The 27,026-nt window shown below is 39.8% G+C and overlaps 2 protein-coding genes across 2 annotated transcripts; one reads left to right on the forward strand and one right to left on the reverse strand.

Moving 5' to 3' along the window:
• Nucleotides 1–2,331: 2,331 nt before the first annotated feature.
• LOC309509122 (60 kDa lysophospholipase-like) lies at nucleotides 2,332–24,635 on the forward strand. The gene is made up of 17 exons (XM_082183673.1): nucleotides 2,332–2,460; nucleotides 2,757–2,910; nucleotides 13,326–13,455; nucleotides 14,612–14,723; nucleotides 14,803–14,928; nucleotides 14,993–15,076; nucleotides 15,624–15,750; nucleotides 16,031–16,143; nucleotides 16,620–16,805; nucleotides 16,903–17,016; nucleotides 17,143–17,235; nucleotides 17,376–17,471; nucleotides 18,780–18,943; nucleotides 21,273–21,359; nucleotides 21,903–22,002; nucleotides 22,265–22,327; nucleotides 23,208–24,635. The coding sequence occupies exons 1-16, from the start codon at nucleotides 2,443–2,445 to the stop codon at nucleotides 22,313–22,315; spliced, it is 1,755 nt and encodes a 584-aa protein (XP_082039799.1). The 5' UTR covers nucleotides 2,332–2,442; the 3' UTR covers nucleotides 22,316–22,327; nucleotides 23,208–24,635.
• Nucleotides 24,223–26,644, reverse strand: LOC309509147 (asparagine synthetase [glutamine-hydrolyzing]-like). The gene is made up of 4 exons (XM_082183724.1): nucleotides 26,435–26,644; nucleotides 26,266–26,347; nucleotides 25,878–26,033; nucleotides 24,223–25,791 (listed from the first exon to the last, which is right to left on the reverse strand). Exons 2-4 carry the CDS (start codon nucleotides 26,278–26,280, stop codon nucleotides 25,582–25,584), a joined length of 381 nt encoding a protein of 126 aa, XP_082039850.1. The 5' UTR covers nucleotides 26,281–26,347; nucleotides 26,435–26,644; the 3' UTR covers nucleotides 24,223–25,581.
• Between the last annotated feature and the right edge of the window lie 382 nt (nucleotides 26,645–27,026).

Genomic DNA, 27,026 nt, shown 5'->3' on the forward strand with positions numbered 1-27,026 from the left:
TGCAATGTAAATAATACACTTAACAGCTTGAGCCTACCTCTTGCTATTCTTCAAAACAGTTGAAGTCAGGTCAACTTTATGGTAATAAGCTATGACACGAGGCTGAATCCAGCTTCTTATTCACAGCTTCTTACTGACGCTATTGAATTATTTTTTTAAGGAAGCTTTGAACATGACACTTTACACACTGCACAATGAGCCACCTATTGCATTTTCTGCCCATCGGTGCTGTTTCCCGGCCGCCTCAGAGGGTGCGTTGAAGTGGACATGAGCCCATTATAGTAGAGCTACTACTCTAACGAAATCCAAATTTTGAGCAATTATAACTGTAGAATTATTTTCCTATGAAGCTTTGAACTTGGCACATTACACAATGCACAAAGAGCCGCCTATTGCATTTTCTGCACATTTCGCGGCGCTGTTTCTCGGCCGCCTCAGAGTTTAACTGGACATTATCTCATTATAGGTAGATTGGCACCTGCATGTCCTTTTGTTGAAAGCCAGTAAAAAGCTACTATTTTGTATAGATCCATGAGGCAGTTCGACTTCACGAACGCATTTCTTTACACACTCACACACACATATATAGGCCTGTTTTGTTGGATCAGTGTGTTCACTCATTGGTGTTTGTTGGGTAAGTATGAATAACGTGTTTGCCAATCCAGTGAGTTACATATCGCATATTGAAAAGATGCAGATTCACCCATTCGGAAGCGATACAGCTCGAGGTTCAGAGACAGTGAAGAAGAGTTTGGAGGAGTTTGTTGATTTGTAGACTGTTACAGTTGATCCGTTGTGTTTAATAATCTTAAATTTGTTATGTATTAAAGTATTTTAGTCATCTAAGGGGCCATTTACACAGAACGCGCTTACAATTATTTTTTTTATTTTTTTGCGAGGGCAGTGTAATGAACACTGTAGCCTACAGTGACCCAAGACTCGAAGCCAATTGTTTCACATTTAGTATGCAGAATTATTATTTTAGTAAACACAACAACTCATTTTATTTTTTTGTCCAAAGTATCATATTTTCACACCACATGATTTATAGAGAATTATGGCATTGACACACATCCATCACCTTACAGCACGTAAACACCATAAAATAATAAATGTTTTAATTACATACAATAAAATTAACATTGAGTTTGAGTCATTTTACATATTCGTATGTAGGCCTATTATAAAATGTATGGATGGGTGTGGAACCTTCAAAAGTAATTATTAGTTAATACATAAAAAAGTATTAAAGCAGTTCTTTAAAGGACCATTTATTTTAAAGAACATCTTTCATTCTGCCTTCTGTTAATTCGTACAATGCAACAATTAAAAAACAGACGATTGTACATATTAATTACTTGAAAGAGTTTACATGAGCATTGAGATCATTCTAATAAAAATAAAAAACTGAAAAAGATGCACAGTCTCAGATATTGTACATATTTAGGCTAGGTTTAATTTCCTTGTCATGTTTTAATTTCAAGATGCTGAATACACACCTAAAAAGAAACTGAGAGTACTAAAAAATCCCAACACAATAAGTGAAACAACTAGTTTTGTGAAATGTTTAGTGATACAATTTTATATTTACAAATCTACATCGTATCTAAGAAAGCAGGTTAATGTACTGTATACAGTATACAGATATATCTCCTAAAATGTGAGAGAGATAAAAGACATACTGTAACCATGGTTGGTTTTGACCTCTAATGATGATAGTCGAGGAGTTCGGAAGTACAAAATCTTTTTGCCCGATTGAAAAAAATAAAATACAGCTTTTTCACCTTGTCGTTCACATTTCCACCATACTCCCCCAAAGGAGGCAAAAAAATATTTTATATATAAATTTGAGTAAACCCAACATTTTAAGGATTTTATTCATGATTAGGAGTCGATTAAGTGCTTGCTAGCTATTATTTGACATGCTCACTGCTTATTCCAGTTGTGAAGAACGTCCTGAGAATATGAATTTGCAATTCTGCCAATATAGTGTGATTTAATTTCATTTTGGCTAATATTTTAGTGTGATCACAGCTCAGCATGTTTAAACGTCATCTACTTTGCGTTTATTAATGTGAGATATGAAATGTCTATCTCAGCCTGCTGGATTATCTGAGCAATTTTGAATGGAACGAAAAATTAAGAAATAAATGATGATGACCATGTAATTTTTAAAGGTCGTGTTATTGCAACTAAGTGTTATCGTGTTAAAGTTACAAAGTAATTTTAACTTATGCAATTCGCAGAAAAGTTTATTTATTTATTTTCTATTTATTTCGCAGTCACCTGACAGTTGTCCAGCGCCCTCATTGGCTTAAACAAAGTTTCACTTCATGTCTGCAGCAAATAAAAGAATAAATTGTTAATATTGCACGAGCATCTTCAACAGTCATCCTACGTGAATTCACATAGCCTTACAAAAAAACAACAACAAAAAAAGACATGGATTTGAATTTCCTGGTAAGATATAGGCTATTTTATTTTTTTTATACTCGATTTGAAAAGACAAAGGTTTCTTTTATTACTCATTGTAAAACTCACATGTTCTGATAGGCCTGTAGTATAGTGCCTATTGACCACTTTTGTGTTGATAAAAGTGTAAAAGTAGCTATAAGTTCATTTAGGCAAGTAACACGTTAGTTGCGAGTAGCCTATTTAAAATCAGCGCGCTGTCTCTCAAAGATTTTGTTGGTTAGTTTTGGGCTTTAGCAAGCATGACATCGAGTAACAGGTTAAATCAATCTGATGTGTTTCAGTCGCAGAAGTCTCTCTGCCGAAGCGCCGTGGGAACGGGTCGCAGGAGAGTCTCTTGCGACAGTTCTGGCTCTCCTGATCTGAAAACCGATGTCGAGGCGAGGGTCCTGGTCATAAACACCGGCGGAACCATAGGAATGGTCATGCGTGATGGAGGTAAACCATCAGCTGCGCTTTCACACTGCTACGAGGGTTCATGCACACAACTAATATTGAACAACACGGGCAGTTTTTCATAGAATTATGAAGATTCATAGATATATTACATAAAATTACCCAAAAAAGCTAGACTTTATCTAAAAAAAATCATTGTCTATTATTGATTTTTACTTATGTAAATTATTATATAAAATGATCAAATGCATGCCATATTCTGATGATGTACATCTAAAACAAAATGAGCACTGTTTCCGAATTACTTTATTGTTTTATAGGCTAATCAGTAATAAAAAATAAATACATTTAAAAACGTTTCACTTTCACATTGACTTACCATAACAACTGTTCGATGAAAAAATAAAAACACAGGCCAAAAGCAAGCAACACTCTCACATTATATGCTATAGCCTAATTCACAGAGGCTGTCACTTTGCATAGACCTATTTATCTTTTCATGCGACTGTTTGAGTATTCCAAATTAGCCTAAGAAGATGTGTTTAATAGCCGATTTTTGTAAAAACGTAATTTCGTAATCTAATTTGGTAATTGAAATAGTGTGTAGGCCTATATTTTATTAAAGAAATTGTGGTTCGTTGTTGTATAAAAAATACTGAGAAAAGGTTCACTAATAAAACCATGCAAGAGAAAGGCCTATTTTCCCCTTTTTTAAGGAATCTTAAGGAACTTTGAGACTTCAACTGAGGAACCGTTTAAGATGATAAAATTAAGGATTTAAGGCTGCCTAACTTTAAAAGAATTAGTTCAATTACGTGGTTTTATTTGGAGACACCATTTGAAAGTGACTGTGTTATTTTGTGTATTTTTGGAGTGAAGGGAAACATCTGTTTATGTTTAATGTTCAGATAGGTTTGGCGTTTAAACGAGTTTCTGTTATGTTGAAGTTTTTATCATTATTGTGCAGAAGAGCTTATGGTGAGGTTGTGGATACTAATACTGTGATGTAGCATATGTTGCTCAATGCGCAATAGTTTAGCCAATGTCAGTGCAGTAGCAAGTTTCTTGTTGTGCTGCAGACATAGCCTACTTTGTACATAGCCTACTTTTAATTGTATAACCCAAGTAAAATACAAACAGGTATTTTCCGTTTTCTAATAATCAACTTAAAATAAAAAAAGCACACTAATAATTACTAATAATATTAAATTAATTGTGTCATAGACTAAATACTTTAGGAGATTTTACATTATTTATTCATGTAGCCTACATTGCGCTAAAAAAAAAATAGCCTATGTGTAATATTATTATCATAATTAAAAAAAAAGCGGAATAATGAAGTAAAAAATGTATTTTAAACTGTTTCATGTAGCCTAAATATCCTACTCTCATTAATGGAGTTGAGCATTCAAAAATATAACGAGTCATTATCCAGAAGTTAAACAAAAATTAGGCTTTTTGGGTTTAGGCTAATTAAAATAGGCCTCCTCTTTGAACACTTTTCATTGGCCTGCTTCCTTTTCATGTTTTATTGGCAGCGAGGAGTGCAGCATGATAATCATTCTATAAATTGTGTTTTAAATTGCAGAACTCCTATTTATTAAATAGCCTATTTAAAATATTTTGAAAAAATATTTTCTCGAGAACAATCAAATGATGCGCACTTGACTCTATTATATAGCAGACACTTCTGGACTCGTTCCATGTTGGAATACATTGGCCGGTTTGAATTGGTCCAATAACAATCTATAACCACAGTTGCACGGAGATGTGCTAAATGTCGTGTGCAGACAGACAGTAGTCTAATCATATCTCTGACCTTTTCTTTTAAGCAATGTAGTGGGACTGCGCAAATGGCATTTAGGCTAGATTTCATTTTCGGGTATGATGGTGGGTAGAGTATCCAAAAACTGTACTCAAGTAAAAGTACAAGTAGCCTACTTATAGAAATATTTACTCAAAGTAAAAGTAAAAGTAATAATCTTAATAGTTACTTGAGTAAGAGTAAAAAGTATCCAATGAAAAAACTACAACTTACTTCGGATCATATATAGGCCTATATAACATGATATTATTTAGTAATATAGTTAGTAATTTAGTAATATAGTAGTATTACTAAATAATATAATGTTTTATATATATATATATATAGGCCTATATAACATGATATTATTTAGTTATTTTTATTCATAATTAGACAGAGCCGGACAGTAACGGAGTACATTTACTTGAGTACAGTACTTAAGTACAATTTTGAGGGATCTGTACTTTACTCGAGTATCATTTTTGGGGAGTACTCATGACTTTACTCAAGTACATTTGAAAGGCAAATATTGTACTCTTTACTCCACTACATTTCTGTCACGTTAGATACAAACAAAACCGAGGACTCAATTGCAGCCAAAACAAGAAGAACTTTAATAAAAAACACAATAACAAAAATACCCACGAGGGGGAAAAATACAAGAAACTCTGAAACAGAACTGGGACTGGAAACAGAACACCAAACATAGACAACGTAACCACACAAGACTACAGACACAAGGAGACTAAATAGGGGAGCAAACAAAGGAGGGTAACGAACACAACAGGTGGGGCAAATTAACCAATAACTAGCTGACAAGACAGGCGGGGCTAACAATGAACATGAGCACCTGACTTAACATAACCAACACCCAAGTGCAAAACAAGACAGGACAGACATGTGACATAACCCCCTCCTTAAGGAGTGGCTTCCAGACACTCCACTAGAACGGGGGGGGACAGACCAGGGCGGGACGGGAGGGACAGACCAGGGCGGGACGGGAGGGACAGACCAGGGTGAGACAAGAGGAACAAACTGTCCATGGGAGGGCCAGGGTGGAGACTTTCCCTCGGGCGGCCAGGGCGGCGAAGACCCCTCGGGCGGCCAGGGCGGCGAAGACCCCTCGGGCGGCCACGGCGGCGAAGACCCCTCGGGCGGCCACGGCGGCGAAGACCCCTCGGGCGGCCACGGCGGCGAAGAACCCTCGGGCGGCCACGGCTCAGGAACAAGAACTGGCGGCACCGTCTCAGGCACTGGAACTGGCACCACCGACTCAGGCACTAGATCTGGAACCCACGGTTCCGGGACAGACCCTGGCTCCGGCTCTGGGACAGACCCTGGCTCCGGCTCTGGGACAGACCCTGGCTCCGGCTCTGGGACAGACCCTGGCTCCGGCTCTGGGACAGACCCTGGCTCCGGCTCTGGGACAGACACTGGCTCCGGCTCTGGGACAGACACTGGCTCCGGCTCTGGGACAGACACTGGCTCCGGCTCTGGGACAGACACTGGCTCCGGCTCTGGGACAGACACTGGCTCCGGCTCTGGGACAGACCCTGGCTCCGGCTCTGGGACAGACACTGGCTCCGGCTCTGGGACAGACACTGGCTCCGGCTCTGGGACAGACACTGGCTCCGGCTCTGGGACAGACACTGGCTCCGGCTCTGGGACAGACACCACCGGCTCAGGGACAGACACCACCGGTCCAAGTGTGTGCGTAGCCCACACACACCACATGGCTGTGGCCATAATGACCAGTGTTGCGGTCACTGAGGGCTCAGGAACAGACACTGGCTCCGGCTCTGGAACAGACACTGGCTCCGGCTCTGGAACAGACACCACCGGCTCAGGAACAGACACCACCGGCTCAGGAACAGACACCACCGGTCCAAGTGTGTGCGTAGCCCACACACACCACATGGCTGTGGCCATAATGACCAGTGTCGCGGTCACTGAGGGCTCAGGAACAGACACAGGCTCCGGCTCAGGAACAGACACTGGCTCCGGCTCAGGAACAGACACTGGCTCCGGCTCAGGAACAGACACTGGCTCCGGCTCAGGAACAGACACTGGCTCCGGCTCAGGAACAGACACTGGCTCCGGCTCAGGAACAGACACTGGCTCCGGCTCAGGAACAGACACTGGCTCCGGCTCAGGAACAGACACTGGCTCCGGCTCAGGAACAGACACTGGCTCCGGCTCAGGAACAGACACTGGCTCCGGCTCAGGAACAGACACTGGCTCCGGCTCAGGAACAGACACTGGCTCCGGCTCAGGAACAGACACCACCGGCTCAAGTGTGTGTGTAGCCCACACACACCACATGGCTGTGGCCATAATGGCCAGTGTCGCGGTCACTGAGGGCTCAGGAACAGACGCCACCGCCTCAGGAACAGACACCGGCTCCGGCTCAGGAACAGACACCGGCTCCGGCTCAGGAACAGACACCGGCTCCGGCTCAGGAACAGACACCGGCTCCGGCTCAGGAACAGACACCGGCTCCGGCTCAGGAACAGACACCGGCTCCGGCTCAGGAACAGACACTGGCTCCGGCTCAGGAATGGACACTGGCTCCGGCTCAGGAACGGACACTGTGGGTCCAAAAGGTCTCTCCAGGATTCTGGCCAGACGCTCGAAGTAATCTGTCAATGTCCCAGACGCCACCGGCTCGGGCACTGGAACTGGCCCCACCGGCTCGGGTCCTGGAACTGATACCACCGGCTCGGGCACTGGAACTGGCACCCCCAGCTCCGACTCAGGAACAGACACCACCGGTTCAAGTTCAGACACAAGCTCGACGGCGGCCATCTTATCCGAAGACACAGGCTCGGCGGCGGCCATCTTGTCCAGAAACATAGGCTCAGCAGATGTGACGTGAACATTCCTGGGTGTTTCTAGGATCTTCCGTAGCGTTGAAAAATAATCCAACAATGTTCCAGTGGCCATCTCCTCAGGGAACACCAGCTCCGCGTCGGCCATCTTGTCCGAAGACACAGGCCCGGCAGACGCGACGTGAACAGTCTCTGACTGGGCAGACGTGACGTGAACCGTCTCTGGCTGGGCAGACGTGACTTGAACCGTCTCTGACTGAGCAGAACTGACCTGAACCGTCTCTGGCTGGGCAGACGTGGCATGAACCGTCTCTGGCTGGGTAGGTGTGACGTGACCCATCCTTCTTCTCCTCCTGCGTCTCGGAGTCCCTGGGATCATCGGCGTTGGAGTCACCGGCGTTGGAACCCTGGGAACCGGCGATGAAAAACACTCGGGGCTGAACCTCGTCGGTCCTTGGTCACGAAACGACCAAACTGGAGAGTACTGTTGGTGCTCCCTTCTAGCATCTCCTCCCCTGTGTCCTCCACGAATTCCCCTGAATTTAGCGAGACGGGTTCCTCTGAAAGACTCACTCTCCCACGAAACGAGCCTGTGAGTCTCCATGCTGCTGAGTCCTCAAGGTGGTGGTTACGTTCTGTCACGTTAGATACAAACAAAACCGAGGACTCAATTGCAGCCAAAACAAGAAGAACTTTAATAAAAAACACAATAACAAAAATACCCACGAGGGGGAAAAATACAAGAAACTCTGAAACAGAACTGGGACTGGAAACAGAACACCAAACATAGACAACGTAACCACACAAGACTACAGACACAAGGAGACTAAATAGGGGAGCAAACAAAGGAGGGTAACGAACACAACAGGTGGGGCAAATTAACCAATAACTAGCTGACAAGACAGGCGGGGCTAACAATGAACATGAGCACCTGACTTAACATAACCAACACCCAAGTGCAAAACAAGACAGGACAGACATGTGACAATTTCTATCCATAAATGTGAGTACCCGTTACTTCTTCTAAAAAAAAAGGAAAAAAGAAACATCTCGGAAACCCTCAATTTGTTGTTTCCCTCTCAAATGTGATTGGATTGTGCAGGCGCCACTGATTGGGACAGCCTGTCAGCAATCACCTTCAGCTTTCCGCCAAAGTCAACTCCATGGTCAGATTTAGATAAGAGACGAAACCATGGACGAAACAATGGATGAAGACGCAGCAGGTCCATCCCGGGAGCGATATTTTTTTTTTTTTAAGATGGTAGGGGAAGACTGATGAATATTCATTAGGGAAGTCATCCCTGATTGGTCTTAACCCCAGTGACGGGTAGGTTTAGGGGCGGGGTTATGGAGGTCATAAGACCCCCAGTGACGGGTAGGTTTAGGGGCGGGGTTATGGAGGTCATAAGACCCCCAGTGACGGGTAGGTTTAGGGGTGGGGTTAGGGAGGTCATAAGACCCCCAGTGACGGGTAGGTTTAGGGGTGGGGTTAGGTCATCAGACCAATCAGGGATGACTTCCCTAATGAATATTCATGAGTCTTCCCCTACCATCCTGGGAAAAAAAATATCACATCCCGGAAATGTGCCAACCTGTGCCCCACCTCGCCAGACTATTTCAATTTTCTGAACAAGTTAATGATAGTTTTCGCTTCAAGTGTTTGCTGTGTTTACCAATGTATGTAAGCACTGTGGCAGTAGTAATGCAATATTTAGAAAATGTACTCTTGTACTCTTGATACTCAAGTACTTTTAAAAACAAGTACTTTAGTACTTTTACTTAAGTAGACATCTGACTGTAGTACTTTTACTTGTACTTGAGTAAAATTTAGCAAGGGGTATCTGTACTTTTACTCAAGTAATTAAGCTGTGTACTCTGTCCGCCTCTGTAATTAGATAGGCTATCTTTGCAACAAAAACAGAAGAGACAAGCATTATTTCTGCCATCTGTAGCCCGAAAATCATTGCCTGTCCTTTGGTTTGTATAATAGTAACTTATACAACTACATTTGGATTATTAGACAGTGTCGAAATAAAGTGACTCTGCAGAGTTTTGCATTCACATTACTGCACACATTACCGCGGGATGGCGGGTGTTCATTTCATAAGCTGTGGACAATGCTAGCTTATTTAATGTATAAATTAATGTATATTAATGAAAATTAATGAAAAGTTTCATGGACCCCAGAATATTTTGTTGTAGTCAGTATATCAAAATAATTCTGCTTTTCACGAGTTCACACTTACAAATGATCAAGTACTGTAAATTAAAAGCATAAAATATGCGTATTTGGCATGCTGTCCGAGAGCTCCAAGCTCGAAATTTGGCCTAAACCCAGAGTACTTCCCCTGTACCTCTAGCAGGGAATAGGAACCAGCTATGAGTGAGGAGATGGGGTGGTGGAGGGATGTGGAAAACTGTAGAGGAACGTAGGTGAGTCGGCTATGCTTATAGGCCTCCTTTCAAGCTGATTGTGTAGATCACTTGTAGACAATGCTAGCTTATTTAATGTATAAATTAATGTATATGTCCAAAAAACGTGTAATGTCATAGGCTACTTTGTAGTAGTGCTATCGTGGCGTAATAATCTGTTTTGTTGTAAAATGTATTAGGCCTACCTGAATGAAATGAAATCGAATGTAGCCTATCGTCCTGTGGAATCATTCATTCACAGACAGCTTAAGATGTTCAACTAATAAAGATCTTCATCGCTGGCAAAAATATGATGCATTTGCAGATTTGCTTTCACTTGACTGTACACGGCCACTTCATCTAACGCTCTTGATGTTCTTAAATCTTCCTGTTACGACTCCGAGTCGAGTGTGAATTGAAAGCGCTTCAGACGATTCAGTGCGTGCAGGAAACTGAACAGTTCATTCATACTGATTCGCGAACCGATTTAGACAGATCTGCCAACTTGTTTGATGAAGTCTTTGAACAGAATCGACTCAAAAGAGTGATTCATTTGTGAATTGAGCATCGCTCATGCCCAGAAAAAAGATACAGCGCGCTTGGTATAAACGCATTTAACAACATGTATTGCATTAAAATAAAGTAACGAGAGGAACGTCAACCAACGTAACGAAGTAAAAGTACAGTTTTTGCATAAATGTACTAGAGTTAAAGTAAAAGTAGCCTACCCACATTTAAATCTAGGCCTACTCTTAAAAGTACAATTTTACCCCAAAAATACGCAAGTAAATGTAACGAAGTAAATGTAGGCTACTTCGTTACTACCCACCTCTGGGTATGAATATGCATATCGAAATGAAATGCAAATTACAATATAGATATCATTCTATAGACATGTTTTTTAAAAACTCTACATGTTTTTTGTTTTGTTTTGTTTGTTTGTACGCATGTGTATTTCAATGTCTGAAACCTAAAATATAGCCTACGTTACTGCATGTGGTTGAAAACAATGAGCTGTGATATGACAAGAGCTGAGTGCCAACATGCTAAAAAAAAATTGTGATCATGTGATGCACTGAATGTTCTAATCAAGCAAGTGGTTCTTATGCTGCGTTCCAGACGAGTTTGGAAGTGGGAATATCCCAAATTAAATGTCCCACTTAAGACCTGAGTTCCAGTCAATCACACCTCACATTCACATGCTGACCATGTGACGTTGCCACAACACAACGAGAGTAGGCTAGGCTTTTCATGGGTTTCATCAGGTCCCTTTCCACAGGTGTATTAATCAAGCACAATGCAGTCTGCATTCATAATCTAGGTGCTTGATTTTATACACCTGTGGAAAGGGACCTGATGAAACCCATGAATAGTCTTTCGTGTTTTTGTGTCAATTATGGCAAAAACTGAATAAAAATAACAATCACTTTGAAAACAGCTGACGAAAGCAAAAACGAATATATCATTACATAAACTTGATTTATAATGTTAAAGTTTGTTTTTACATTTATGTTCATTAGAAGCATGATTGTTTTGATGGGAGGCATGCATGGGAAGCATTTCCGTTGGGTGTCATCCTCTGGTTTCCTGTTTCCTGCAGCTTAGACCTTTCCGCCCTGCACAAATTCCTTCATGTGACCACTGGAGTCAGTGTCAGACAGGCTTCTGATCCTTAAGTTGGTCCTTTCATGGCTTTGTCCTCTCTTAAGAGGATAGGGGACATGCAGGCTTTTTCAATGGACTTTGCCCCAGGTCTGGCTGAAGTCTTGCTGCGACCCAGACCTCAGTATATTCACCTTATCCTAGGTTTTATCTGCTTGAGCAAACCCTTTCCTCTGTCTTCCAATTAGTCCTAAGTGAATGAGTTTTGGTATTATTGTTCCCAAATGTGATGGCTATGCAGCATGAGTGAACCTGTGAAAGGGAAAGTCTCAGTTAGTAACCTTAGTTTTCTAATATGGAATGTGACGTTGCATTCCCATACCTTTATAATAGAAATCTGATGAAATAGCATGGTATAAGGTGGTATAAGCTTCAGACATTCATCATATTGAAGGTGTTCCCATAGCGACGGCTATACAGCGTCTTGTTCCCTATTCAGGGAACCAAGATTACATACGTAACCGAGACATTCTTTGACAGTGGGAAAGTCAGTCAGGAAGGTAGCAGGCCTAAATAGGCTACTTGATGTAACAGTGAAGACTAACAGAAAAAGATATATATTATTTGTCAAAGACAATATTTTGGGACCGTTTAGTTTGTTTCTATCAGGCTTGTGCCTTATTTTACCATGTCAGGCAGAGCTCTACACTATAAAACCATTAAATGCTGCTCATGCACAATAACAGAGCTTCAGGAAGCTCACAAACTTCACTCTTTATCTTTATTAAAATCTTATCTGGGTCCAAAGAACTCAGATACACGACAAAGGAGTGTACTTTCTGTTAGTGTGAGTTGCTGTTTAGAGCTGTGTTATGATAAATATTAGGTTAGACCTTTATTCTCTATGCAGTGTGCAATTAATGAAAAGTTTCATGGACCCCAGAATATTTTGTTGTAGTCAGTATATCAAAATAATTCTGCTTTTCACGAGTTCACACTTACAAATGATCAAGTACTGTAAATTAAAAGCATAAAATATGCGTATTTGGCATGCTGTCCGAGAGCTCCAAGCTCGAAATTTGGCCTAAACCCAGAGTACTTCCCCTGTACCTCTAGCAGGGAATAGGAACCAGCTATGAGTGAGGAGATGGGGTGGTGGAGGGATGTGGAAAACTGTAGAGGAACGTAGGTGAGTCGGCTATGCTTATAGGCCTCCTTTCAAGCTGATTGTGTAGATCCTCCTCTTCCCGATGTAATCCACGCAGTGCTTATGTATATCAATGGGAATGCCCCCTGCTGAATGAACGGAACTGCAATGGACAACTAGTTGTCTGCCACATTATATAATGTGAGACCCATACTTAATACTTAACTGTATAATCATGATGGGTTTTAGTTTACTTACGGAGATGGAGAAATGATTTGCATCCATCCTAAGATCCACCGTCACTTTGAGATGCGCGGCTGAAAAACATGCTCTGCTCTCGGTTATACATTTAAAGTCCTTGTTGGTTGTTTAAAATATCTGATGGATGAACTCATGGATAGGACTCATTTATATAATAACATGCTATCAATTATAATAACACTTCCCAATGTTATTTATGGATATGGATGGCCATAGATGACACCTACGCTATAGTCGTTTGGTACAGCTTCTTCCAAGCGCTCACGAAATGCTCAATTAAACAGATAAAACATTATGCAGCAACTGTGCCAGGGGTTTTCAATCATGCAGCATTTACTGTTGTACGTATGTGAATTTGTTGTCAGATGCAACTTTCTTACATGCCTTTCTTCTATATTTGCAGCTCTGTCTCCAGAACCAAATGCTCTTGTTAAAACTCTACGCACACTCCCCATTCTGCATGATGAGCTTTACGCACAAAAGACAAAACTGTATGAATGCTACAAGCCTGAGGACAAAACACTGGTGCTGCCGTAAGTTCCCATGCAAACATGTAATCAGGTTTGTTATTTAAGGAGGTGGCTCTCAGTTGAATTTGGTCAGGACCCAGAGTGTGATGATAAATTGTTTGGTGATGCCACATAGAAGCAAAATCAATTTATCATGCACAAGTAAAAAAAAAATAAAAAAAAAATAAAAAATATCCAACTGTAAAGTTACCATGACCTGTACAATATCCAAAACCTAGGCTACTAAGCACTGACAATTTGCTGAAAAATTGTAAATGCTTAAAGAACAGCGGTTGAGCAGTGTACAATCCTAAAAACAACACTATTTTGTATTAGTATTAGCCACAACACAATAAACCTTCGATGTCAAGAACAAAAGATATTGATCCTATCAGAACAGTCTTGTGATACATTTTTGGGTGTTGTCCCACCGAACCACTAAAATTAACCACTAAAATGCTTCCTCCTAGGTTAATATGCAGAGATGACTCTTAAGTAAGACTATACGTTTATCTCTGGCAATAAAAATGTTTTTTCACAATTGTGAACTTATATCCCTTACGAAAAAGTTAATTTTATGTAAGTATAGTAATATCTATGTTCTAGTATACTTTGAAGTGTACTATTTGAATACTGCTTAAATTTGCCCACTTTTTAGTATATAAAATTATACTTTTAAGTATACTTTAAGTGTAACAGTACTAGTAAACTTAGTACTGAGTACACAACTAGTTTACATCTATGTTTTTAGTTTGTACTGCAACTATACTAGAAGTGAACCTACATAGGTATGCTGATAGTTTGCTAGTTAAATATTTGAGTTATTTAACTATTTTTTTATTTATTTTTTAACTCAGGCATACAATGTCCGATCTGCCCGAAACTTCACAAAAAAATTCAGTTATAGTCATAGCAACAGATGCTGGCAACAGGAAGTGTGGCACATCAAAATTACTTTGCCATATTATTTATATATTTACCCCTTAATGGGTATTATCACGCATTGTTCACTGTTTTCCTAAGGCCACCGCTTTCATCGCTGCTTGCAGCTTTCTTTTCTTTTGTTGTTTAACGCTACTAAACGAGATATTGATTGTTTTTTAAGCTGGTTGTCATTATGGTACATGCCCAGTGTATGCTGACTTAAATCAAGCCTTATTTTGTCTTTTGCTTACCTCAGACGATCCAAACTGGACAAGAGGATTGTGTATACGTTTTTGGAGTACTCTCCCCTGCTTGACTCCAGCAACATGACTCCAAATGACTGGGTCACTATTGGAAAAGACATTGAGGTGCATTTTTAACCATCTCTATTTTTTTTTTTCTCCACTTTAGACAGTCAGTGCTGAGAAATTTGTGTCTCGTTCACAGAAATACTATGAGGATTATGATGGCTTTGTTGTTCTGCATGGCACTGACACCATGGCTTACACCACCTCTGCCTTATCATTCATGTGTGAGAATCTGGGAAAGCCTGTCGTCCTCACTGGCTCACAGGTAAAAAGTTTTAAAGGTATTTTAAATGAACTTTTCCTTTAACTAACCATTTTATGTGTGGCAGGTGCCCATCTTTGAGCTGAGGAGTGATGGGAGGGACAACCTCTTGGGGGCGCTGTTGATTGCAGGACAATTTGTCATTCCAGAGGTGAGAGATGTTTCTTTTAAGAGATGCTTTTATATCCATTGTAAAAGTATGAGTGTTATAGTATAGTGTTACTGAATATAAAATACATTTTATGAGTTTGCATGTAATTCTCCCCATGTTTCCTCTGGGTGATCTGGTTTCCCCACAATCCAAAAAACATACTGCATCTATAGGTGAATTGGAGAAGCTAAAATTGTCAGTAGGTGTGAATGAGAGTGTGAATGTCTGCGTGCTAACTAGGGCTGCAACAACTAATAATAAAAAATAATCAATAATAATCAATAATGAAAATCATCGACAACTTATGTAATTTTTGATTAGTCACGTCTGCCCGCCACCATGCACAAAAATCTTCCGCTAGTAGCACTGAATCTGTACACCACCTGTCAAATAAGTCAGCACATGCTTTGATGGTCCATGATAAGGTGTTCCAGTGAAGGCTGACACACAATTAAAGCACTATAAAGGGACATATAAAATGATTGAAAACTGTTTGAAATGAGTAAGGGACAAGAAAATAACATTTTATCTCTTTATTTCTACACAGGTTTGCCTCTATTTTCACCATAAGCTGTACAGAGGCAATCGTGTCACCAAGGTGGACTCTGAAAGCTTTAAAGCATTTGCCTCACCAAATCTTCCGCCATTAGCCAATGCTGAAGTTGACATCAACAGTAATTCCAGTTCTTCCAACATTTATGGCTGTAAAACTCCGAAATATTAGGCTACTTGAATGCTGTGATACGTTTACTGTGTATAGGCAATATATATACTGTACATACATTACATACAGTATATATACAGTAAATGTATCTCGCAATCTGTAGTAGATTTCAAGTAGCTTAACAGACACTGTTGCCACTGCTTGCAATTTCATGTCAACTTCTCCATTACTGATGTAATTGCACTAATGTCTGTATTTTGATGTAAAAATTATAATTTCTTATTGTTTAGTTAACTGGGACACTGTGTTGCGACCAAGCATAACTGCCAAATTCACCGTCAACCCACACATGAACCAAAATGTGGGTCTCCTGCGACTCTTCCCAGGGATTACTACTGATACAGTAAGGCTGTGTGGAAATATGCCACATATTTTGATCAAACATCTTTAATGTTGAGTGACAAAACATTTGTAGCAAATTAAAATATGTTACTGATAATGAAAGTTTAACTCACATGCAGAAGTTCTGCTTTGAACACTTTGTAGATTTGCTGTAGTGGATTATTAGGTCAGTTGCTGTTGATTTGCTGTTATTTGTTCTGTATGTGATCAGTCAGAAATTAGCATTAGCATTTACACCACCTCTATTAAGAGCGGTGTGGGAGAAGGAGCAGGTATCTACTACATTAGTCTGGCTCTTTTCCCTTTTTTTTAAATTTTTTTTATTATGAATTATTATCCTTGCCAAAAAGGTCAAAGTATGAAAACATGGTCATCATGGAAGAGATATGAATGAATTATTTAATGTATATACTGTATATATATATATATCGACATGCAAGTTTTCAGATGTTCAAATGAGGTCTATTTTCACATCAGGTCAAGGCCTTTTTGATGGCTCCCATGGAGGGTGTCATTTTGGAGACCTACGGCAGTGGTAATGCCCCTGATAACCGCCAAGACTTGCTGGATGAGATCCGTAAAGCGACTGAGAGAGGACTCATCATTGTCAACTGCACTCAGTGCCTCAAGGGCACAGTCACACTAGCATACGCCACTGGTCTGGTATGGGAGTTTGCTTGAGAAAGGTTTACTCCAGGAGTGTGTACTTCTTTAATATTCCCTTAATAATGGCGTGTACTTCTTTAATATTCCCTCTCAGGCTCTGACTAAGGTGGGTGTGATTGCTGGGTTTGATATGACTCCAGAAGCTGCTCTTTCAAAGCTCTCCTATGTGCTGGCAAAACAAGACATCAGTAAAGAAGAGAAGAAGGAGGTAAAAAAAACAATGACTGTGAAAAGTATAAAACAGAAAGTGACAATGCATCTCCCAGGACAGTTTGCACCGTACAGTGTTAGTAATTTTACTTTATGGATTCAAAACATGTTATTTGTTCATAAGATGATGAGTCAGAACCTGCGTGGTGAGATGAAACTCAGCAACAGTCGCTTTATTCAGGTCATCGCCAGGTCCCTCAGCATTGGCTGCAAAGAGGTGAGTAGGCCAGACCTTTTGCATCTAATCTTTTTATTCTGGTTGAGTTTGTATAGCCCCATAATGAACAAGCATATTCAGGACCAGAAGAAGCTGTGATTAACTGTTGTAATCCACTATAATATTATTGATGTCCTTAGGAGCTTGAAGCCATACGAAATGTGCTAATGCCCGCTCTGGCCTGTGCTGCTGCTAAGAATCGAGATACTGAGGCTTTAGAGGCCTTAAGAGAAATGGTAAGCATTTGGGTGTTTGCTGTACCAGCAAGTGCCTTTGCAATGACTTGCATTTGTAACTCTTTGTGCATTTCACTACCCAACAAATGCTAATACGGTATATTCAGTCGGTGTACCAACAGACACGGACAGCAACACACTGATCCGACAAAACCAAGTGTCTGTTGCCGTTGGTCAGCGTGTCGATGCATTGTGAATTGCCTTTAAAGACAATTCCACACAAGCTGAATCTTCAAATGTACTTCCAGCATAAACGGTCTGTCCGGTTGGACCATCTGCCACACCGGCAGAATATCCCTTCAACGAGAAATCCAAATATCTGTTTTAAGGCCTTAGAGCAACTCAACATCTTATAACCTGGCAGTACATGAATCAAGTACTGGAGTAAAAGTATGATACCCTATTAAAACACTACTCCAGTAAAAGTATTAAGTTTTCATTTTCAAATTTATTAGAGTAAAAGTGCAAAAGTACTTCATTTTTAATGTTCTTAAGTATTAAAAGTTAAAACTACTGACTGAACAAATGTTTATTTATTTAGCAATTGTATATGCGCCATCCTACTGCTCAAAATGTTTATGTGTGTCACATAGGGCAAAATGCGTTACCATTTTAAGAAGAACACAATGTAGACATACTAGTTTACATTATTTGAAACTGTTATGGCAGCGGGGAGGATGAATGGGCATTAATTTGTGTTATTTTAGCGTTATGTTAAGTTTTTAACATACACAATGTAATACACAAATATGGACATGCACACATTCAAGCTTTTCATAGGCTTAAATGGCTCACTCTTTAGTATACAAACAACTGGCAGTCCTGATCTATGATTTTCTTTTAGAACAATAAATCTTAAAAATCGCATTATCAGTGACGTGCAAGTTCAGAAGATCTCCCATTCTTGGCTCATTTTGAGTCGTTTTTGAATTGTTAACCGAAGACTCTGACCAGATCATTTGAATTCGTGAACAGATGAAATCAGATGCAGTCCAGTTCACAAATTAATCGTTCAGTGTGATTTGTGAACTGATTTAACAGGTTAACTGAAAACAATTAACTCGTTAACGAATTGGACATTGCTATTGTGTCACTGAGCTGGTGACGATTTCTTCCGTTCAAAATAGTGAGGAATGGCATGTTTTTATGAGGAAAAAGTAAATGTTTCCCAAAATGCAGAACAGATACTTTAAAATTATACTTAAGTACAGCAATGAAGTAAAAATACTTGATTGTACCAAATAGGAAAGGGGAAAAAGAGACACAATAAATGATGCCTTCTTTTTTTGTTATTGTTGTTGTTTATAGGGCACTGACTTGAGCATGGCGGATTATGATGGCCGAACTCCCCTTCACATCGCCGCATGTGAGGGACATCTGAAAGTGGTGCAGTATCTGCTGAGTAAAGGGGCCACAGTCTATGTCAAAGATCGCTTTGGTGATACACCCTTACGCAATGCCATTAACCTCAGGTAAGACAGGCCAGTAAGGTCAGATGGTTTAGCTTGACACCTTTTTGCATTATATGCATTAGGAAGCTTATAAATGTGAATATAACTGAATGTTTTGCTGTACCTTAAAATTTTTTCTCTGTTTTCACCACAACTAATGTGCGGGTGTGCAGATGTGTGTGGGCATGTTGTATAACAGGTCTTTTATCATGAAACATATTTCTTCCCTTTACACAAACTGACTAGCCTGGAAATCCAGAACTAAATCTAAAAGATTAATGGTCTGGCGTCGACTAATGAAAATCGCCCAGCTCGAGGGGCGGCACCAAGCGTGCATTTGAAAATCTCGTTGCACGCAATTGGATAACACTACGACCAATCACAGCAATAAACCCCAGCTACCAGCGGAGCTAACCTTATTAGACATTCTCTGATTATAGGCTAATCTTACCGTATCCGGTCGGCGAAACAGCAAAAACGTCCTTCTTGCAAAGGAATGATTCGAGCGGCGTCTTCTGTTCCTGTTTTAGATAAAAAGCCAAGTCTAACTCGTTCATTGTAGCGGCCAAAGCCGTTTCAAACAACTGGTGTTCATCCATAGCCATCTTGCAATGTTTACTAATGACTTCGACGTCACAGCGCTGTCGTCATCTGTTTAGCTCGCCTCTGGCCCGCCTTTAATTTAATGAGCATCATTATTCGACACCAGAGTAATTCTTTGCCATTCTTTTCTTGCATGTTTTAAACATTGATCGTAGGTGCATTACAGTGTAAAATTATACAATTTCCTCGGATCAAATTATTTGGTAACATTTGCCTTAGCAGTGCAGCACGCTCTTCAAAAACCCTCCAACTTCCCCAGCTCCACCTGTATAGATCTGTTATTCATGTACGCTATATCGTACAGCAGCAGCATGACTTAATTGCTCACAGCTGAGTGTTGTGTATGTATTGATAACAGAAAGTCCTGTACTTGCTCTGCAGCAGCAGCAATAACAGTAGCAGAACTTTTCCCCCAAGACCAAACATATAAACATAGTAATATCCATTACCATACCAAACGCTCAGAGAGTTGTCATGACAGAAATACATACATTGACAGGCAGGTCGCGGTCGGACATTCTATCATTACATTCTTACCAAATGCACACATCTGTTTTTCCACTCATCCTTTGGCTAGCGTTACATTATATGATGACGCTCTTATTCACACAAATGCTTTTAAACCATTCTAATGTGGCTAGACACAAAAGAGAACTCGGTGCGCTGAATCTCCGGTCTGTGACAGCACACCACTAAACGAACAAAACTCTGCCAAAATGCCCATTTTGTTGAGCATTCTTGTAAGCACCGTCTTAAACAAGTTAAATAAAGTCTTAAAGGGTTAGTTCACCCAAAAATGAAAATTCTGTCAGTAATTACTCACCCTCATGTTGTTCCAACCGCGAAAGACCTTCGTTCATCTTCGGAACCCAAATTAAGATATTTTTGATGAAATCTGAGAGCTGATCACTTCTCCATAGGCTGCTAGGTGACCGAAACTTGCTGGCCCAGAAAAGTTATTAAAGAGATCGTAAATATAGCCCAAGTGACTACAGTGGCTCAATCTTAAGTATATCAAGCGACGAGAATACTTTTTGTGCGCAAAAACAAACAAAAACAACGACTTTATTCCACTATTCATTTCCTTCTCTCTGGGCCTCTAGTTGGTTCACGTAGTGTTTTAGCGCAGCGCGTCAGTGTTATACGTCACCACGTAGGCTCACTATTGGCCGACGCTGGTCATGTGTGTGATGCGTGATGACGTATAACACAGACGCGCAGCGCAAAAACACTACGTGAACCAACTAGAGGCCCAGAGAGAAGGAAATGAATTGTGGAATGAAGTCGTTGTTTTTGTTTGTTTTTGCGCACAAAAAGTATTCTCGTCGCTTGATATACTTAAGATTGAGCCACTGTAGTCACTTGGGCTATATTTACGATCTCTTTAATAACTTTTCTGGGCCAGCAAGTTTCGGTCACCTAGCAGCCTATGGAGAAGTGATCAGCTCACAGATTTCATCAAAAATATCTCAATTTGTGTTCCGAAGATGAATGAAGGTCTTACGCGGTTGGAACAACATGAGGGTGAGTAATTACTGACAGAATTTTCATTTTTGGGTGAACTAACCCTTTAAATGAATGTAGAGTTATGAGAAAATGGGATGCATGTTAGATCCGCGTCATCCATCATAAAAGTAATTCACACGGCTCCAGGGGGTTAATAAAAGGCCATTGATGTTAAGTAAATCATAATTTTCATTTTTGGTGAACTATCCCTTTAAGACATGTCACTTTTCTCTGTCTGTAGGCATAAGGATGTTGTGGAGCTGCTGAGGAAGTGTGGAGCTCACCTCTCCCCTATTGAATTGCAGGATACTGGAACAGAGCTGTGCCGGTCTCTCTCTCTCTCACACACATTTCTTCTCACCCTTTCTGTAGCATTTAATCTGATCTAACATTGCATTGACACAGCAAAGATACAGTATTATTGGAATTTGGATCTAAGCATGGCATCATCTTGTTTCTTGTGTCTTGTGGCATGTCAGACCTTCAGCTACATCAGTCTTCATACTGAATGTCACCAAAGACCTATACATCTATAATTTTATTATTGATAATAGCATAAAAATTCATTAAAAAAAGCAGTGTCAGTTGATTCTGTTGACTAAATTCAATGAATTTGAACATGGTTCATCTGGTCAGAATTTAGAGTCAGTACTGTTTTATGAAACAAGATTAAACTCCACTCATATCACCTCTCACTAGCAATGATAAATCACCTCCACATTTAGAACAGATCAGGAGTGTCAATTTAAAGCTGCCGTCTTGCTGACATGAGGTTGAGGTTTCCTCCTGAACAGATCAACGTATACAACTAATAATAGTAGCTTCAGGGTTCATGATGGCTCATGTAGATATTCTGGTGTGTGTTTTACAGTCTTGCTGCAAGTGGTGACTTGGAGGGATTGAAGATTTGGAAGTTAGCTGGGGGTGATATGACCATGCGCGGTTATGATGGAAAGACTCCTATTGAAGTGGTGAGTTAATAGAGATGTGCAGTGTGGAATAGTACATAACCCAACAGCCAGTGCCTGCAGTGACTTGTCATTTATATAGCTGTATGAGTGGATTTACTTGTTCCTCATTTGTACGTTGTTTTGGAAAAAGTGTTTCCAGAATTACTTATTGTTAATGCAAATTTGTCTTCTATGTCAGCAAATATCAAATATAAATGTTAAGATGTGTTGATAAAGTTATGCTTCCTGTAATCATTCATGAATTGACCTCTCTCACCTTCAGGCAAGAGTCTTTGAACGTAAGGAGGTTGAGGACTTCCTACAGGCTGCTTAGGTCCAAACTCAAGTATGAAATATATGCTTGCTTACAATAACACACATGCATTTAGATACACATTTCTCCGAAAACGCATCTTAATACCAGGTTTTGCTTCCTCGATTTCTGGCATATTGTATATATTTTGGGGGTGGGAGGCCTCAAGAAATCCCTGAGCCTAGGGCCCTGTGTAGACCTTAATCCGCCCCTGCTACACACTATGTACTTATGCACTATGTACTCATCCATGCAGTGTATGAATTTTACATGGTTATTTTGTCATTCAGCATCGGAGTCTGGTAGGTACGCTCCACTACGCTACGTATTTAAAACTGCGACAGTTGAGAGCATGAAGTGTCCAACATTCCACACTTCGTTTTTTCCGTTAATTTAGTGCATCATCCGGGTATTTAAAGTGCACTTTTTCTTTTGGGAATTTTCTGTGTGAAAATTCACACTATTTATAGCCTACATAAAAACGTCACAGAATAGTGCATAAGTACGCGAATTAGGACGCACCTACATTGACTTAAAGGGATAGTTCACCCAAAAATGAAAATTCTGTCATCATTTACTCACCCTCAAGTTGTTCAAACCTGTATGAATTTCTGCTGAACACAAAAGAAGATATTTTGAAAAATGTCTGTAACCAAACAGTTGATGGACCCCATTGACTTCCATAGTATTTTTTTTTTTCCTACTATGGAAGTCATTGGGGTCCATCAACTGTTTGGTTATCGACATTTTTCAAAATATCTTCTTTTGTGTTCAGCAGAAAAAAGAAATTCATACAGGTTTGAAACAACTTGAGGGTGAGTAAATGATGACAGAATTTTCATTTTTGGGTGAACTATCCCTTTAAAACTGCAGAAATGTGCTTACATTGTTGTTTGTTCTGTCTGTTCTCTAGAATGGCGAGTTTATCGAGCTTGCTTTGCCGACAAGACCCTGATGATTACTCACACATTTATTCAATTAGCAGAAGCTTTTATCTAAATGAGGAAAATGTTTCTGTCTGTCACATTTTGCTTAAATGTGAGATACTGTTTTTGTTGTATGTTTTGAAAAATCTAAGCATGCTTTTGTCTAAAAACATTACAATGTCCACATTTCTCAGATTTCCACATTGCCTAACATTTAACATTTAAAAAATAATCATGTATCAGAAGTATTTTTTAGAAAGGTTGTGGTTTCAGAAACTGAAGATATCCTGGCTAGACAGTTATTTTAAATGTAATAGTCCCATGATATATTGAGTATTCAACGATGAACTTACAATGAACCACCAACCTTATGATTTTGTTGATTTTGATGATTCTAACGTCTAAATTTGCTTTGCCAGTATAACAGAGGGTGTGGGTGGATGCTGTTTTGCACAAATTGAACTAATCAAATACGAGAAAAATGACACAATGATCATGAGTAGTATGTCGTTATTTTGCTGTGTTCTGTATTTCTATCCTTTATAAACCGATTAAAGCATATTCAAAGGCAATTGCTGGAGTCTGTTTGATTTTTGCTGTGCAGCAGACTAGACACTAGAGATCTTCTATTCACAATTGATAGTGTTGAAGTGAAGCACTCTTGATCTTATTCCCGAGTGCTATAGTGTTAAAAAAAAGGATGAGACGTCGACTAGAACAGGTATTGAAGTACGCCTAGTAAGAGTATAAAACTTTTGGGCGTCTGGGACACCTGGGCAAAACTTAAGTTGGGTGCGTAGGGGAAAATCTACCACTTCATGCTGGAATACTGCTTTTTGTTTGTTTTATGTTATTAAAGTTATCTACCTTATATGAACTCTATCATCTACATCAAGGGTCCTCAACTCTGGACCTTGATATCTACTTTCTTTGTATATTTATGCAGTTATAGCTTATTTATATATTATATTATTTACTGACATTAATTAAAACACATCAAGATATATTGAAGAAAAGTTTTATTAACACCATGACCAGATCTTTCAAATCAATAACTTATGCGCACATCAAGGTCTAGAAAGTAACTGAAAAATCTTTGATTAGTCAGTGAAGGAGTCTGAAGATGCTTTATACACTCATGTTACATACACATCCATCTCATTAATGAAATCCAAAATTATTATTATTAATTTTGCCAGATTATAGTGTTGGTGCACAAAATAAAAATATTTAAAAAATGAGCTCCCCATAAGGCTAAATGGTTAATCTTACTTTAACCAGTGTGAGGCATTTCACTTTGAGAAATTTACAAACTGTTTTAGAAATACATTTTAAAGGGATATTTTACCCAAAATTGAAAATTGCCATTTACTCACCCTCATGTGAGGATGCTTTCAGAACTTTCTTCTGTGGAAGTCAAACATTTTTTTGAAAAAAGTCTGTTTTTGTCCACTCAATGGAAGTCACTGGTCACCAAAACCGTTTGGTTACCAACATTTAACAGGTTTAGAACTGTTTTTTTTTAGTGGATCATCCCTTTAATTTCACTGATTAAAAGCAGTTTAACTAGCCAATCAATTGCTAATCTGTCAAATAACTAATTCTACACATACAAAAACACTCAAAGGGACAGTCCCACTGAAGGAACATAAGTGCTTACCTCAAGTGCAAAATGGAAGTAGTTCATGGTCTGTAAGAATCAAACCAACAACTTTTCCAGTCCAGGGGTGCATTTCCCAAAATTATCGTTAGTCAACTTTGTTTGCAAGTTCCATTGAGCTCTATTGGTAACGACCGAAATTGTGACTATAGTTGGCTTTGGGAAATGCACCCCTGATCTCAAAATCTTATGGATTCCCTTCAAGCTTTCTGAATCTTTGTATAAAACTCTTTTGTTGACAATGTTGGCTAATGTTAAGTTCTGAGTTTTAAAGCAGTAACAAAAATAGTATTTATAGGTTTCTGTATAAATTAATAATTTAAAAAGTCCTTTAACCAATACGGCTCCCAAATCTTTTTAGATTCTGTTTAATAAAATAAAGCTTATTATTATAAAATAAAATGTATATAATAAATTAAAATGGATGAGAATGGCACTAAGTATATTGTACATAAATACACTGAACTTAAGCAAGGCAGTGGACAGGGCTTCATTTTTAAAAGATACTTCTGTGAAGAACTGGCCTGCAGAATTATAAATTCAGTTCTCTTTAGAAAAGATAAATCAAACCACCTAAAAAAACTTACATTTAGCTCATTTAATAGAGGAAGGTAGCATGATCAATTTTGAACCAGCTCCATAGGCAGATATGTGTGCTGTAAAGAATGTAATCTTTAGCCAAGGTCTGAAGAATGATGCGTTTACTCGTCTTTATCAGGCTTGTAGATGGACAGGGTTCTGGCTGAGGGGTCGGTGGCCTTGATCCAGCGGGGCATCCAGTAATGTGGCGTCCATTCGCTGCGCCCGGGGTACTTCTTCTCAAAGACCTGCCTTATGTAGAAGCCTTCTTTGGTTTTGGGGGGGTTGAAAGGGAACAGCTTATCAGCCTTCTCCAACTGAGAGTCGTTCACCTGAAGGAGAAAAGATAGATTAAAGGATACACACCATGTACTGTGCACATCCATGACATCATAGTCTGTGTGTACATGTGTAGTACCTCAGACTCGATGTGCTCCTGCAGGCTTGCATACCAGGATTTCTTCAAGGATGTCATACCATCACTGAAGGCCTCTTTCCTTCTCCAGAGAATCTCATCTGGGATAAGATTCAACCCTTTAAACGATTCCCTCAGGAGATGCTTCTCCACACCATTCTGCTCCAATCAAACAAGTTATTCAGTCGGATTACAAAAAACATTAATATGATATTTGAAAAACATAAGCAATACCAATAAATTAAGCATCACTATCATTATTGCTCATATTTGGGGTTTTGGTTTTTGTATTACACTTCAGACCAGGCACCGTAACTGATGTGGGAATAGACACATTTTAGACTGACATGAGGAAGGATAAACCACTGAATTGTGAGGTGTCAGGACTCACCTTCGGTGCTCTCATCTCTGCAGGCAGAGAGAGGTAGTATGCGGTGAATCTGTGGTCTAGGAAAGGCACTCTCAGCTCCAGTCTAGTGGAAAAGGTTTGACGTCACAAACAGTGGAAATCACCAAGTTACTGTGGGAAGGGAAGAGAAGGAAGGGGTATTTTGTCTTACCCGTGTGCAGCCGTGGTTCTGTCCGCTCTCAGCACATCAAACAGATAAAGCTCTTTCAGCAGACGTACACTCTCCTCAGCGCCCGCTTTAGGGGTCGGCGCCTAATTCAAATCAGGTCACAAATTCAGCTGAAATCAAGTCTGAAGATACAGCTAACAATGCATGACAAGACACTAATGTCTAACATAGTGACCATAGTGAAGTCCCTCTTAAAATGTCTGAATGTCATTGAATTACATTATAAAACGACACAAATGTTGCTACACCCTACATCTCAGAACCTGTTTTATTTGAGCATTTTTAAGTGTAGCTTTTTTTTATACATTTGGAGTTGTGCTAGGAAATTCATATTGCTGAAGCAAAATGCAAAAAATATAAATATATTATTGGTCATACAGATAATACATTATTCAAAAGAGTAATACCAGAGAATGTCTAATAAAAAGAGGAGAACTTCACTCTCGCTAAACTTCCGGCTTCTGAACTGGTTGCAGTTCCACTCTGGTTCCATATGAGGGCGCTAACAGGACGAGTGCAGAATGAATGCCTCGAGACGTACACTCTTGTCAAGTCAAGTCAAGTCAAGTCAAGT

This window comes from Leuciscus leuciscus (assembly GCF_965113295.1).
Source record: "Leuciscus leuciscus genome assembly, chromosome: 11".
Taxonomy (NCBI): Eukaryota; Metazoa; Chordata; class Actinopteri; order Cypriniformes; family Leuciscidae; genus Leuciscus; species Leuciscus leuciscus.

Excerpts from the sequence above, each read along its gene's own strand:
- LOC309509122 (XM_082183673.1), top strand. Across the intron at positions 2,911-13,325 it reads AATGGTCATGCGTGATGGAG|CTCTGTCTCCAGAACCAAAT; the intron begins GTAAACCATCAG and ends CTATATTTGCAG. Across the intron at positions 17,236-17,375 it reads TCAGCATTGGCTGCAAAGAG|GAGCTTGAAGCCATACGAAA; the intron begins GTGAGTAGGCCA and ends TGATGTCCTTAG.
- LOC309509147 (XM_082183724.1), bottom strand. Across the intron at positions 25,792-25,877 it reads AGGAGCACATCGAGTCTGAG|GTGAACGACTCTCAGTTGGA; the intron begins GTACTACACATG and ends TTTCTCCTTCAG.